This window comes from Salmo salar, chromosome 20 (assembly GCF_965601325.2).
Source record: "Salmo salar chromosome 20, fSalSal1, whole genome shotgun sequence".
Taxonomy (NCBI): domain Eukaryota; kingdom Metazoa; phylum Chordata; class Actinopteri; order Salmoniformes; family Salmonidae; genus Salmo; species Salmo salar.
Window position 1 is genome coordinate 25,051,299 of NC_138310.1, and position 12,779 is coordinate 25,064,077.

General features: G+C 42.5%; 1 protein-coding gene across 4 annotated transcripts in view; it reads right to left on the bottom strand.

The window, feature by feature from the left end:
* Positions 1–6,538: 6,538 nt before the first annotated feature.
* The window catches only part of plcf (1-acyl-sn-glycerol-3-phosphate acyltransferase zeta), a 46,085-nt gene continuing 39,844 nt past the window's right edge, over positions 6,539–12,779 (bottom strand). For all 4 annotated transcript variants that reach the window (XM_014160041.2, NM_001140176.1, XM_014160042.3 and 1 more), the window contains 2 exon segments: positions 7,474–7,553; positions 6,539–7,282 (listed from right to left, as the gene is read on the bottom strand). In XM_014160041.2, the coding sequence (XP_014015516.1) occupies positions 7,174–7,282; positions 7,474–7,553 (189 nt within the window). In that variant the 3' untranslated portion in view covers positions 6,539–7,173.

Consider the following 12,779-nt stretch of genomic DNA (forward strand, 5'->3'; position numbering starts at 1 on the left):
GAGCTACCTGCACACTTATGAGTAGCTCGCCAAACAATTCTGAAAGTACACTACATGCAATTTTCACATGTTCCACTGCAAACTATCATAAATCTCACAAATATTAGACACCGCACGCTCCCAGCTACTATCTAATCAATGCAACATTGACATTATCCCACCTCTGGTTAGCCACTATTGGCTTAAAGCCAAACGTAACACAATATCTGGCAATTAATTTCCAGCAGTATTGCCCGTCTGTCTGTGGCGCATGCATTTGTCCATCACTTCTTGTGTAGCTAGTTGATGTGATAACTGTCTTGTTGATTGACAGAAATACTTTACCCAAAACCTTCAACTAAATGTTAACTGCAAAGTAGGCTTACCTGGCGGAAGTATATCATTTGTATCTAATATTTGTTATTTTCTAGCTTTGCCAGGAAAAGAGCAGCAGCACTACAGAACCATCATTAGACCTGAACATTAGAAGGCACATTCCTCACTCGCTAGATGCGCAATTACACTCAAGAATAAAGATGTTAGTTTTCTTCCAGACCTAAAAAAAAAAATGTCTTGACATGTACTCAGAACATCCAATTTTGCTCTTTCTCCTTGGGCAATTGTAATTGTGAGAGTAAAAAATAAAACTGAGAACATAAATTTGGGAAAATATACAACAATTTATTTTGTGGGGGGGGCGTGTAACAGATTTTATAGGGCCCCCTTTAGAGTTGTTTATTAACCATTTTACCAGGTATATTGACAAAACAACAGTGCACTACTTTCTATTGTACACTAAGGACCCGGGTAAGAGTTGCAGGGGAGAGGCGAAGAGAAGAATGAGCATAGGGGAAAAAAAGTTGTAGCACTTTGTTTTTTAAATAGCTCTCATGCTAGAAGGTTGGAGACCCTTGCCCTGGACTCACTCCAAGTCACATATCGCCCCAACAGATCCAGATGACACAATCGCTATTGCCCGTCACACTTCCCTTTCCCACATGGACAAAAGGAACACCTACGTGAGAATGCTGTTCATTGACTACAGCTCAGCGTTCAACACCATAGTGCCCTCCAAGTTCATCACTAAGCTAAGGACGCTGGGATTGAACACCTCCCTCTTCCTGACGGGTGGTGAGAGTAGGCAACAACACATCTGCCACACTGACCCTCAACACGGGGGCCCCTCAGGGGTGTGTGCTTAGAGCCCTCCTGTAGTCCCTGTTCACCCACGACTGCGTGGCCCCGCTCAACTCTAACACCTTCATTGACCACACAAGTAAATGCTGCCTATCTCAGCTCAAATGGGAAGTTACCTTTCTAGCGCAGTATCTGTAACGCTTCAGCTGATCGTCAACTACAGGAAAGCCCCAATTCACATCAACAGGGCTATAGTGGAGTGGGTTGATAGCTTCAAGTTCCTGGGTGTCCACATCATTAAGGACCTATCATGGTGCAAACATACCAACACAACCGCGAAGAGGGCACGACAACGCCTCTTCCCCTTCAGGAGGCCGAAAAGATCTGGCATGGGCCCTCAGATCCTCAAAGTTCTACAGCTGCACCATTGAGGGCATCTTGTTCTCTCTCTTCTCTCTGCTACCGCATGGCAAGCGGTACCAGAGTGCCAAGTCTCGGGCCAAAAAGCTCCTGAACAGCTTCTACCCCCCAAGCCATAAGACCGCTGAACAGTTAATCAAATGGCTACCCGACTATTTGCTTTGACCCCCTTTTTATTTGGACAGACTCTCTACCCACACATACATACCACACTGACACTCCAACACACACACACATATTGACGAGACACTTGCACATACACACTTTCACATAAGCTGCTGCTACGGTTTGTCTATCGTGATTGCCTAGTCACTTTTACCCCTATCTACATATTAACTCAACTACATCATACCCCTGCACATTGACTCAGTACCGGTACTCCTTGAGCTAGAAAGGTAACTCCAAACACATTCACTAAGAGCAGTTGTTTGGCTGGTTAAACAAAGTTCAGTCATGTGTTGGCAAAAATGTATGCCCATGTCAAAGCTACCAGCAGTTTTATTCTCTTTTCTACTGTAGGTATTTCATTAAATTGGTTTCTGTTGCTAGCGATACTTATATTCACATTTTTTTTTAAAGAAAATATCCCACACCACCTGCAATAATACCTCTGCAGTCTCAAAACTAGTTATTTTAGTGTTAATTGGTTAATGTATCCCTTAACGCAGTGGTTCCCAAACTTTAGTCCCGTACCCCTTCAAAACATTCAACCTCCAGCTGCGTACCCCCTCTAGCAACAGAGTCAGCGCACTCTCAATTTTTTTCTGCCATCATTGTAAGCCTGCCACACACTAAACAATACATTTATTAAACATAAGAATGAGTGTGAGTTTGTCACAACCTGGCTCGTGGGAAGTGACAGAGCTCTTATAGGACCAGGGCACAAATTATATTCATCAATAATTTTGCTCATTATTTATTCAGCTTCTATATAAAACCTTGTTTGTTTATTGAAAATTGTTAATGAGAAGGGTGTGCTTGAAAGGATGCACATAACTCTGCAATGTTGGGTTGTATTGGAGAGTGTCAGTCAAATAATTTTCCACAGTCTGTGCCTGTATTTAGTTTTCATGCTAGTGAGGGCTGAGAATCCACTCTCGCATAGGTACGTGGTTGCAAAGGGCATCAATGTCTTAACAGAGCGATTTGCCAAGGCAGGATACTCTGAACGCAGCCCAAATCCAGAAATCTGGCCGCGGCTTCTGATTAAATTCAATTTTCACAGAACCGCTTGTTGCAATTTCGATGAGGCTCTCTTGTTCAGATATCGGTAAGGGGACTAGAGGTACAAAAGGGATAACGAATCCAGTTGTTAGTGTCATCGGTTTCTGGAATGTACTTGCATAATTGCGCACCCAACTCACTCAGCGAAGCACCTATCACATTTGACATTGTCCATAAGCTTGAGTTCATTTGCACACAAAATCATACAATGATGGAAAGACCTGTGTGTTGTCCGTGTTAATGCAGACAGAGAAGAGCTCCAACTTCTTAATCACAGCTTCAATTTTGTCCCGCACATTGAATATAGTTGTGGAGAGTCCCTGTAATCCTAGATTTAGATAATTTGGGCGAAAAAAACACATCACCCAGATAGGCTAGTCGTATAAAACTCATCATGCAAGCGGTCAGACAAGTGAAAAATATGGTCAGTAAAAACTAAGCTCGTCTCTCTCAATTTAAAAAAAGTGTCAATACTTTGCCCCTTGATAACCAGCGCACTTCTGTATGTTGTAAAAGCATTACATGGTCGCTGCCCATATCATTGCATAGGTGCAGAAAATACACAATAGTTCAGGGGCCTTGCTTTAACAAAGTTAACCATTTTTACTGTAGTGTCCAAAACGTCTTTCAAGCTGTCAGGCATTCCCTTGGCAGCAAGAGCCTCTCGGATGCTGCAGTGTACCCTACTGGCGTGGGGAGCAACTGCTTGCACGAGTGTTACCACTCCGTCTCCCTGTCATGGCTTTTGCACCATCAGTACAGATACCAACATGAGCAGCAGCTATGTTTGGCTACATACGGACCGTTAGTGGAATTCCCACGAGAGAGTAACGGTTAATGTGATTGGATGTTAATTATTTGACTAGGCTACCTATATTTGATGTTATTTCGCTGAACACTAGATGGTTTAATTGTATTTTTGTCAGTGAAACGAGGCTACTCAGGCGAGGGGGGGGGGACTCACCCAAATGTATAGCCACGTTGGAAAATGTAAAATAAAAAAATAAATGTACTTTTATTTGGCGTACCCCCAGTACCCCAGTTTGGGAATACCTGTCTTAAAAGGAACTTGAAATGATCCCCACATAGAAGTTATTTATTCAACCCCATCAACCATTACTATAGCAACACTTGTTTTTTTGGATGACATTCAGAAACAGGAATAACACTACTGTGAAGCATCAATAACACAAAGCAATATCAGTCATGCAGCCAACAAAATATTGAAAGGAACCTGGTACAGGGTAAAATGTAGCCAACATACCCACAGCCGGCCAGCAGACCCACAGCCGGCCACATGTCTTACCTGAATGCCAGCTTCATGCTTTGAATTCTGATGGAATCCTTCTTCTTAGGGGTTCCAGAGGACAAAGGCCACTCTTTTCAACAAGCCTGTCCAAGTGTGTATTCTTGTATACTAATGAGAACAAAAAAATAATGGCATATGCTTGCGTCGACAAGTGCTCGCAATAGCTCATTCTACATCAACTAAACTTGTACAAGTTTGATGTCTTCATCCAGGGATTTTTATTGGTCAACACTGGACACATTAGATCAGAACGTTTATACCCCTGGTACAGTACTGGGATGAAAGAACCAAAACAGGAGTTTGAGGAAGGCGAGGGCCAGGGATTTCCAATAGGCTTGCACTGCAGCCTAGCAGGGCATAAGACTAACTCTGCATCTGCACTCCCTCTCCGTAAGTCCCCCTCAAATAAGCTGCCAAGCTATGGAAAGATAGCTGTCATGTTTTTTTTTTAATCAACTAACAGCTGTCACTTTCTGAAGTGAATTTGGCAAGAGGATTCCCACAGTACATGAGAAGCTTTCATAGAAATATTAATAGATTTAGCAGCAAGGGAACAAGGCATTTTTAACATCCGTGGCCCAGTATATCACATTAAAACCATGTTATAACTACAGTGCCTTGCAAAAGTATTCATTCCCCTTGGCACTTTTCCTATTTTGTTGCATTACAACCTGTAATTTAAATATATTTGTATTTGGGTTTCATGTAATGGACATACACAAAATAGTCCAAATTGGTGAAGTGAAAAAAATGACTTGTTTCAAAAAACTTAAAACGGAAAAGTGGTACGTGCATATGTATTCACCCCCTTTGCTATGAAGCCCCTAAATAAGATCTGGTGAAACCAATTACCTTCAGAAGAAGATTGCACACTATTTAACTAATTATCTAAGTGTCACATGATCTCACACACACTCACCTTTTCTGAAAGGCGAGTCTGCAACACCACTAAGCAAGGGGCAACTCCAAGCAAGCGACAATATGAAGACCAAGGAGCTCTCCAAACAGGTCAGGGACAAAGTTGTGGAGAAGTACAGATCAGGGTTGGGTTATAAAAAAATCTCTAACTTTAAACATCCCACGGAGCACCATTAAATCCATTATAGAAAAATGGAAAGAATATGGCACCACAACAAACCTGCCAAGAGAGGGCCGCCCACCAAAACTCAGACCAGGCAAGGAGGGCATTAATCAGATTGTCAACAAAGAGACCAAAGATAACCCTGAAGGAGCTGCAAAGCTCCACAGTGGAGATTGGAGTATCTGTCCATAGGACTACTTTAAGCTGTATACTCCACAGAGCTGGGCTTTACAGAAGAGTGGCCAGAAAAAAGACATTGCTTAAAGAAAAAAATAAGCCAACACGTTTGGTGTTCGCCAAAAGGCATGTGGGAGACTCCCCAAACATATGGAAGAAGGTACTCTAGTTAGATGAGACTAAAATTGAGCTTTTTGGCCATCAAGGAAAGCACCATGTCTGGCGCAAACCCAACACCTCTCATCACCCCGAGAACGCCATCCCCGCAGTGAAGCATGGTGGTGGCAGCATCATGCTGTGGGGATGTTTTTCCATTGGCAGGAACTGGGAAACTGGTCAGAATTGAAGGAATGTTGGATGGTGCTAAATACAGGGACATTTTTGAGGGAAACCTGTTTGTCTTCCAGAGATTTGAGACTGGGACGGAGGTTCGCCTTCCAGCAGGACAATGACCCTAAGCATACTGCTAAAGCAACCCTTGAGTGGTTTAAGGGGAAACTTTTAAATGTCTTGGAGTGGCCTAGTCAAAGCCCAGACCTCAATCCAATTAAGAATCTGTGGTTTGACTTAAAGATTGCTGTACACCAGCGGAACCCATCCAACTTGAAGGAGCTGGAGCAGTTTTGCCTTGAAGAATGGGCAAAAATCCCAGTGGCTAGATGTGCCAAGCTTATAGATGCATACCCCAAGAGACTTGCAGCTGTAATTGCTGCAAAAGTTGGCTCTACAAAGTATTGACTTTGGTGGGGGTGAATAGTTATGCATGCTCAAGTTCTGTTTTTGTCTTATTTCTTGTTTGTTTCACCAAAAATATTTTGCATCTTCAAAGTGGAAGGTTGGGTAAATGAAATGATACAACCCCCCCAATTTTGTTTTTAATTCCAGGTTGTAAGGCAACAAAATAGGAAAAATGACAAGGGGGTGAATACTTTTGCAAGCCACTGTAAGTAAGTAAAAGCACACAATGCTGCTTAAACGACAGCTATTGTGAGGTGGCAGACAGCTCAGAAATAAGCGTCATGGTCGATTAGGATGGGAGGCAGAAGTGAGTGTTTAGATTACGTAGGCTAGTTTAGATGAGACGACGGTGGAGTATCTACTACACTTCAACAACCCTCAGTCACTGAGAATGTATATTCTCCACATCATAATGTGTACAGTCTTCCACATTCCATGGAGATAAGAACAGAAACAAAAAACAAAACCCAAGCTCCACTTTAACATAACTCCTATATTTTACACATGAATACAATAAAAAGGTTTTCATTGAAAAAAAGAATTAAAAAAGTATTAGAAACATTCACGTGGCACCTTGCCATCTCAGTCTGTTGGGAACAACATGGTCACAGATTTCCCCTTCAGTACAAGCGCTCCAATACTTCTCTATGCTGCACTGCTACGTCCCCTAGCAGATCACTTGTAACTTAAAGAACAATTATGATAACTGTCATAATACTATTAACAATAAACAGAGACAGGATAAGAACAAAACATATACATTAACTCAATGAAGGTCATAAATATATTAGTCACTCAAAAGACAGTGTGTTATCTTCCCTGATGGTGAGAGAACTCTTAGTGCGCAGCATCATGACAGGCTGGTGCAGTAGAGGCCAGTCCATTGTCAAATCATTAGAAACAGAGGACAGTGCCCAGAATGGGCTGTAACAGCAATAAGAACTTAATATGCCAAGCTGAGGCACTGACCGAGGAAGCCAAGTGAAGAATTCCTGACATGAGGGTTGGAGTATTCCAGGTCAAAAAAAATCCTTAAGGGTGCAGAAGACTGTCCATTCTGTTGTCCACAAGTGGGTCTCTGATGATCTCATACTCCATACGTTTGACTTCAAGAACGACTGCGGTCCTCTTGGGTTCCCACTAGCATTTTGCTGTATAACTTTTGTTGCTCCTCTTTGAATGTATCTTTTACTTTCCCTCGCTTTAAACCGCCATCCCTACAAAGCAACATTCACAAATCCATTACACAGTACTCTGTGATGCTCACATAGGGATACAGATGAGCAAAACTAAGCTGGGTTTAACAATGACATAGACCTGATATTATTAGCCTATAACCCATGTTTCACCAAAAATAGCTCAGAAATAAGCTTCATATGTTCACAGATGTTTGCTATGGGTTACTCACCATAGCAAGTCCACCAGCCCTCCTTGCCTGGCGATAGCTGCTTTGACCCGACTGGCAAAATGGACTGCATCCTCTCCTTCCTGTTCAGAAAGGAAGACAAAGATGAAGACCAGATTGACACACAGGGGACTGGGCCACCCGAGCTTCAGACATGTGCTGGAAAGGGTCTCAGTGCACATAATATATGAAGGACCCATCCTATTCCATGGCTACAGCCACTAACGGGCAAAATTGGCATATTGTAGTATAGTATCAAGTAAATTGACAAACTGGGATATCAAATCAAGCACAGTGCACTTCATGGGCCATGCATCAAGAGGACAGAAGAATCTCTAAATATGGAGTGTTCTGATTCTGTGTAACTATGATCTCCAGGTTACAAAGAGACTGGAGAAGATGGCTGCTCCAAATGTCTGCACCAAGTACTAGTTTCCCTTCAAGCAGCAAGTGGAAAATGTATTCAAAGGGCAGGACACCTCTGAGGACCAGTTGGATCCCAGCCCAAGTTCCTTCAACTCTGACATTTAAAGAAAAATGTCCCAATCTTCCCTCCCTCTGCTTTCTACATCAAAATGGGACAGTCGGTCGGTCAATGGCCAGGGCCAAAAAGCTAGCCAACCCCTGCCTCTGAACATGTTGTTTTAGAAGTGGGTGGTAGTACTCGACCCTTTCCTGTTATTCATGAGCGAGGTCTGACCAAGTTCACATCCACACCCGGCTCAAAATACTAAAATCATTATACCAAGTCACACACATTGCTCATCCACAATCCTGGTACAAATGACTTTGTCAAGCTCTGGTTGTGCAAGCAGCATTAATGTACTGTGAAAGACAACCAAACCAACAAGTGCATAAGCCAGCGCGTCTAAAGGAGGCAGCCATACTAGCCTCTCAAAATACTGATTTGAATCATATTTCCTTAAAAACAGGGGTGGAAGCTGAGAGGCCATCAACCTTAAAATGTTCATGAGATGAAGGCTGATTTGAAAAACCACTCAAAGCAGGATTTATTTGCATCACCAAATGCAAACTCTGGGTAGCTTGAGCATAACCTAGGTAAATCATGCCAGGCTAAGGTCAAAGGAAGGTGTGCATCATATGCATCCATTCAATATGACATACTGGTGTATTGAAATGATAGATTGTGCAATGGCACTAATATCAACCAGATAAAACAGCCAACTTCAGGGAGGTTAGCTTGACTACACAAATGTTTTTTTTATTTCACCTTTATTTAGCCAGATAACGTGTTCTCAACTAGCCTCTCATTTACAACTGCGACCTGGCCAAGATAAAGTAAAGCAGTGCGACACAAACAACACAGTTACACATGGAATAAACAAAACAGTCAATAATACAATAGAAAAAGTCTATATAGTGTGTGCAAATGAGGTAGGATGAGGGAGGTAAGGCAATACATAGGCCATAGTGGCGAAATAATTACAATTTAGTAATTAAACACTGGAGTGATGATGTGCAGAAGATGAGTGTGCAAGTAGCGATACTGGGGTGCAAAGGAGCAAAATAAATAAAATAAATAACAGTATGAGGATGAGGTAGTTGGATGGGCTATTTACAGATGAGCTATGTACAGGTGCAGTGATCTGTGAGCTGCTCTGACAGCTGGTGCTTAAAGCTAGTGAGGGAGATATGAGTCTCCAGCTTCAGTGATTTTTGCAATTCGTTCCAGTCATTGGCAGCAGAGAACTGGAAGGAAAGGCGGCCGAAGGAGGAATTGGCTTTGGGGGTAAACAGTGAAATATACCTGCTGGAGCGCGTGCTACGGGTGGGTGCTGCTATGGTGACCAGTGAGCTGAGATAAGGCGGGGCTTTACCTAGCAAAGACTTATAGATGACCTGGAGCCAGTGGGTTTGGCGACGAATATGAAGCGAGGGCCAGCCAAGGACAGCATACAGGTCGCAGTGGTGGGTAGTATATGGGGCTTTGGTGACAAAACGGATGGCACTGTGATAGACTGCATCCACTTTGCTGAGTAGAGTGTTGGAGGCTATTTTGTGAATGACATCGCCAAAGTCAAGGATCGGTAGGATGGTCAGTTTTACGAGGGTATGTTTGGCAGCATGAGTGAAGGCTGCTTTGTTGCAAAATAGGAAGCCGATTCTAGATGTAATTTTGGATTGGAGATGCTTAATGTGTGTCTGGAAGGAGAGTTTACAGTCTAACCAGACATCTAGGTATTTGTAGTTGTCCACATATTCTAAGTCAGAACCGTCCAGAGTAGTGATGCTGGACGGGCAGGCAGGTGTGGGCAGCGATCGGTTGAAGAGCATGCATTTAGTTTTACTTGCATTTAAGAGCAGTTGGAGGCCACGGAAGGAGAGTTGTATGGCATTGAAGCTCGTCTGGAGGTTAGTTAACGCAATGTCCAAAGAAGGGCCAGAGGTATACAGAATGTAGTCGTCTGCGTAGAGGTGGATAAAAGAATCACCAGCAGCAAGAGCGACATCATTGATATATACAGAGAAAAGAGTCGGCCCGAGGATTGAACCCTGTGGCACCCCCATAGACTGCCAGAGGTCCGGACAACAGGCCCTCCGATTTGACACACTGAACTCTGTCTGAGAGGTATTGGTGAACCAGGCGAGGCAGTCATTTGAGAAACCAAGGCTGTTGAGTCTGCCGATAAGAATGTGGTGATTGGCAGAGTCGAAAGCCTTGGCCAGGTCGCTGAATACAGCTGCACAATATTGTCTCTTACCGATGGCGGTTATGATATCGTTTAGGACCTTGAGCGTGGCTGAGGTGCACCCATGACCAGCTCGGAACCAGATTGCATAGCGGAGAAGGTACGGTGGGATTCGAAATGGTCGATGATCTGTTTGTTAACCTCTCTGGGCTAGGTGGGACGAAATCGTCCCACCTACTCAACAGCCAGTGGAATCCCGTGGCGCGTTATTCAAATACCTTAGAAATGCTATTACTTCAATTTCTCAAACATATGACTATTTTACACCATTTTAAAGACAAGACTCTCGTTAATCTAACCACACTGTCCGATTTCAAAAAGGCTTTACAACGAAAGCAAAACATTAGATTATGTCAGCAGAGTACCCAGCCAGAAATAATCAGACACCCATTTTTCAAGGTAGCATATAATGTCACATAAACCCAAACCACAGCTAAATGCAGCACTAACCTTTGATGATCTTAATCAGATGACAATCCTAGGACATTATGTTATACAATACATGCATGTTTTGTTCAATCAAGTTCATATTTATATCAAAAACCAGCTTTTTACATTAGCATGTGACGTTCAGAACTAGCATACCCACCGCAAACTTCCGGTGAATTTACTAAATTACTCACGATAAACGTTCACAAAAAACATGACAATTATTTTAAGAATTATAGATACAGAACTCCTTTATGCAATCGCTATGTCCGATTTTAAAATAGCTTTTCGGTGAAAGCACATTTTGCAATATTCTGAGTAGATAGCCCAGCCATCACGGGCTAGCTATTTAGACACCCACCAAGTTTAGCCCTCACCAAAGTCAGATTTACTATTAGAAAAGTTTGATTACCTTTGCTGTTCTTCGTCAGAATGCACTCCCAGGACTTCTACTTCAATAACAAATGTTGGTTTGGTTCAAAATAATCCATAGTTATGTTCAAATATCCTCTGTTTTGTTCGTGCGTTCAAGACACTATCCGAAGGGTAAAGAAGGGTGACGCGCCCGACGCGTTTCGTGACCAAAAAAATCTAAATATTCCATTACCGTACTTCGAAGCATGTCAAACGCTGTTTAAAATCCATTTTTATGCCATTTTTCTCGTAAAAAAGCGATAATATTCCGACCGGGAAACCGTGTTTACGTTCAAAGAGAGAGAAAACATGGGGTCGCCTCGTGGACGCGCCTCAGTCTCATTGTCCTCTGATAGACCACTTACCAAAGGCGCTAATGTTTTTCAGCCAGGGGCTGCAAAGACATCATTCAGCTTTTTCCCGCCTTCTGAGAGCCTATGGGAGCCGTAGGAAGTGTCACGTTACAGCAGAGATCCTAAGTTTTCAATAAAGAGAGTCAAAAAGCCCAAGAAGTTGTCAGACAGGCCACTTCCTGTAAGGAATCTTCTCAGGTTTTTGCCTGCCATATGAGTTCTGTTATACTCACAGACACCATTCAAACAGTTTTAGAAACTTTTGGGTCTTTTCTATCCAAAGCCAATAATTATATGCATATTCTAGTTTCTGGGCAGTAGTAATAACCAGATTAAATCGGGTACGTTTTTTATCCGGCCGTGCAAATACTGCCCCCTACAGGTTAACCTCTCTAGGGTATGTGGGACGCTAGCGTCCCACCTGGCCAACATCCGGTGAAATTGCAGAGCGCCAAATTCAAAAACAGAAATACTCATAATAAAAATTCATAAAACATACAAGTGTTATACATCGGCTTAAAGATTAACTTCTTGTTAATCCAGCCGCTGGTTCAGATTTCAAAAAGGCTTTACGGCGAAAGCATACCATGAGATTATCTGAGGACAGCGCCCAGCACACAAAAGCATACAAGCATTTTCCAGCCAGGTAGAGGAGTCACAAAAGTCAGAAATAGTGATAAAATTAATCACTTACCTTTGATGATCTTCATATGGTTGCACTCACAAGACTCCCAGTTACACAGTAAATGTTCGTTTTGTTCAATAAAGTCCCTCTTTATGTCCCAAAAACTATTTTGTTGGCGCGTTTTGTTCATTAATCCAATGGCTCCAAGGTGGTCACAGCAGGCAGACGAATACATACTAAAATACCGGTAAAGTTTGCCGAAACATGTCAAACGATGTTTATAATTAACCCTCAGGTTGTTTGTCTTTATAAATCAGTAATATTTCAACCGGACAATAGAAAGGAACCGTTTTCAATAGAAAGGAAAAATAACAAACGGCGCGCTCAGGTCTGCAAAGTTCCTGTCCTCTGACCAAAATGGCTGTTTACTCGTCGTTTTTCAAAATAAAAGCCTGAAACCATGTCTAAAGACTGTTGACATCTAGCGGAAGCCATAGGAACTGCAATCTGATTCCTACCCCATTGGATTCTCTGTAGGCATTGAGTTGAAAAACAGCCACATGAAAATAATTCCACTTCCTGGATGGATTTTTCTCAGGTTTTCTGTTATACTCACAGACATAATTTTTACAGTTTTGGAAACTTTAGAGTATTTTCTATCCAAATCTACCAATTATATGCTTCTGGGCCTGAGTAACAGGCAGTTTACTTTGGGCAAGCTTTTCATCCGGAGGTGAAAATACTGCCCCATACCCAAGAGAGGTTAACTTGGCTTTC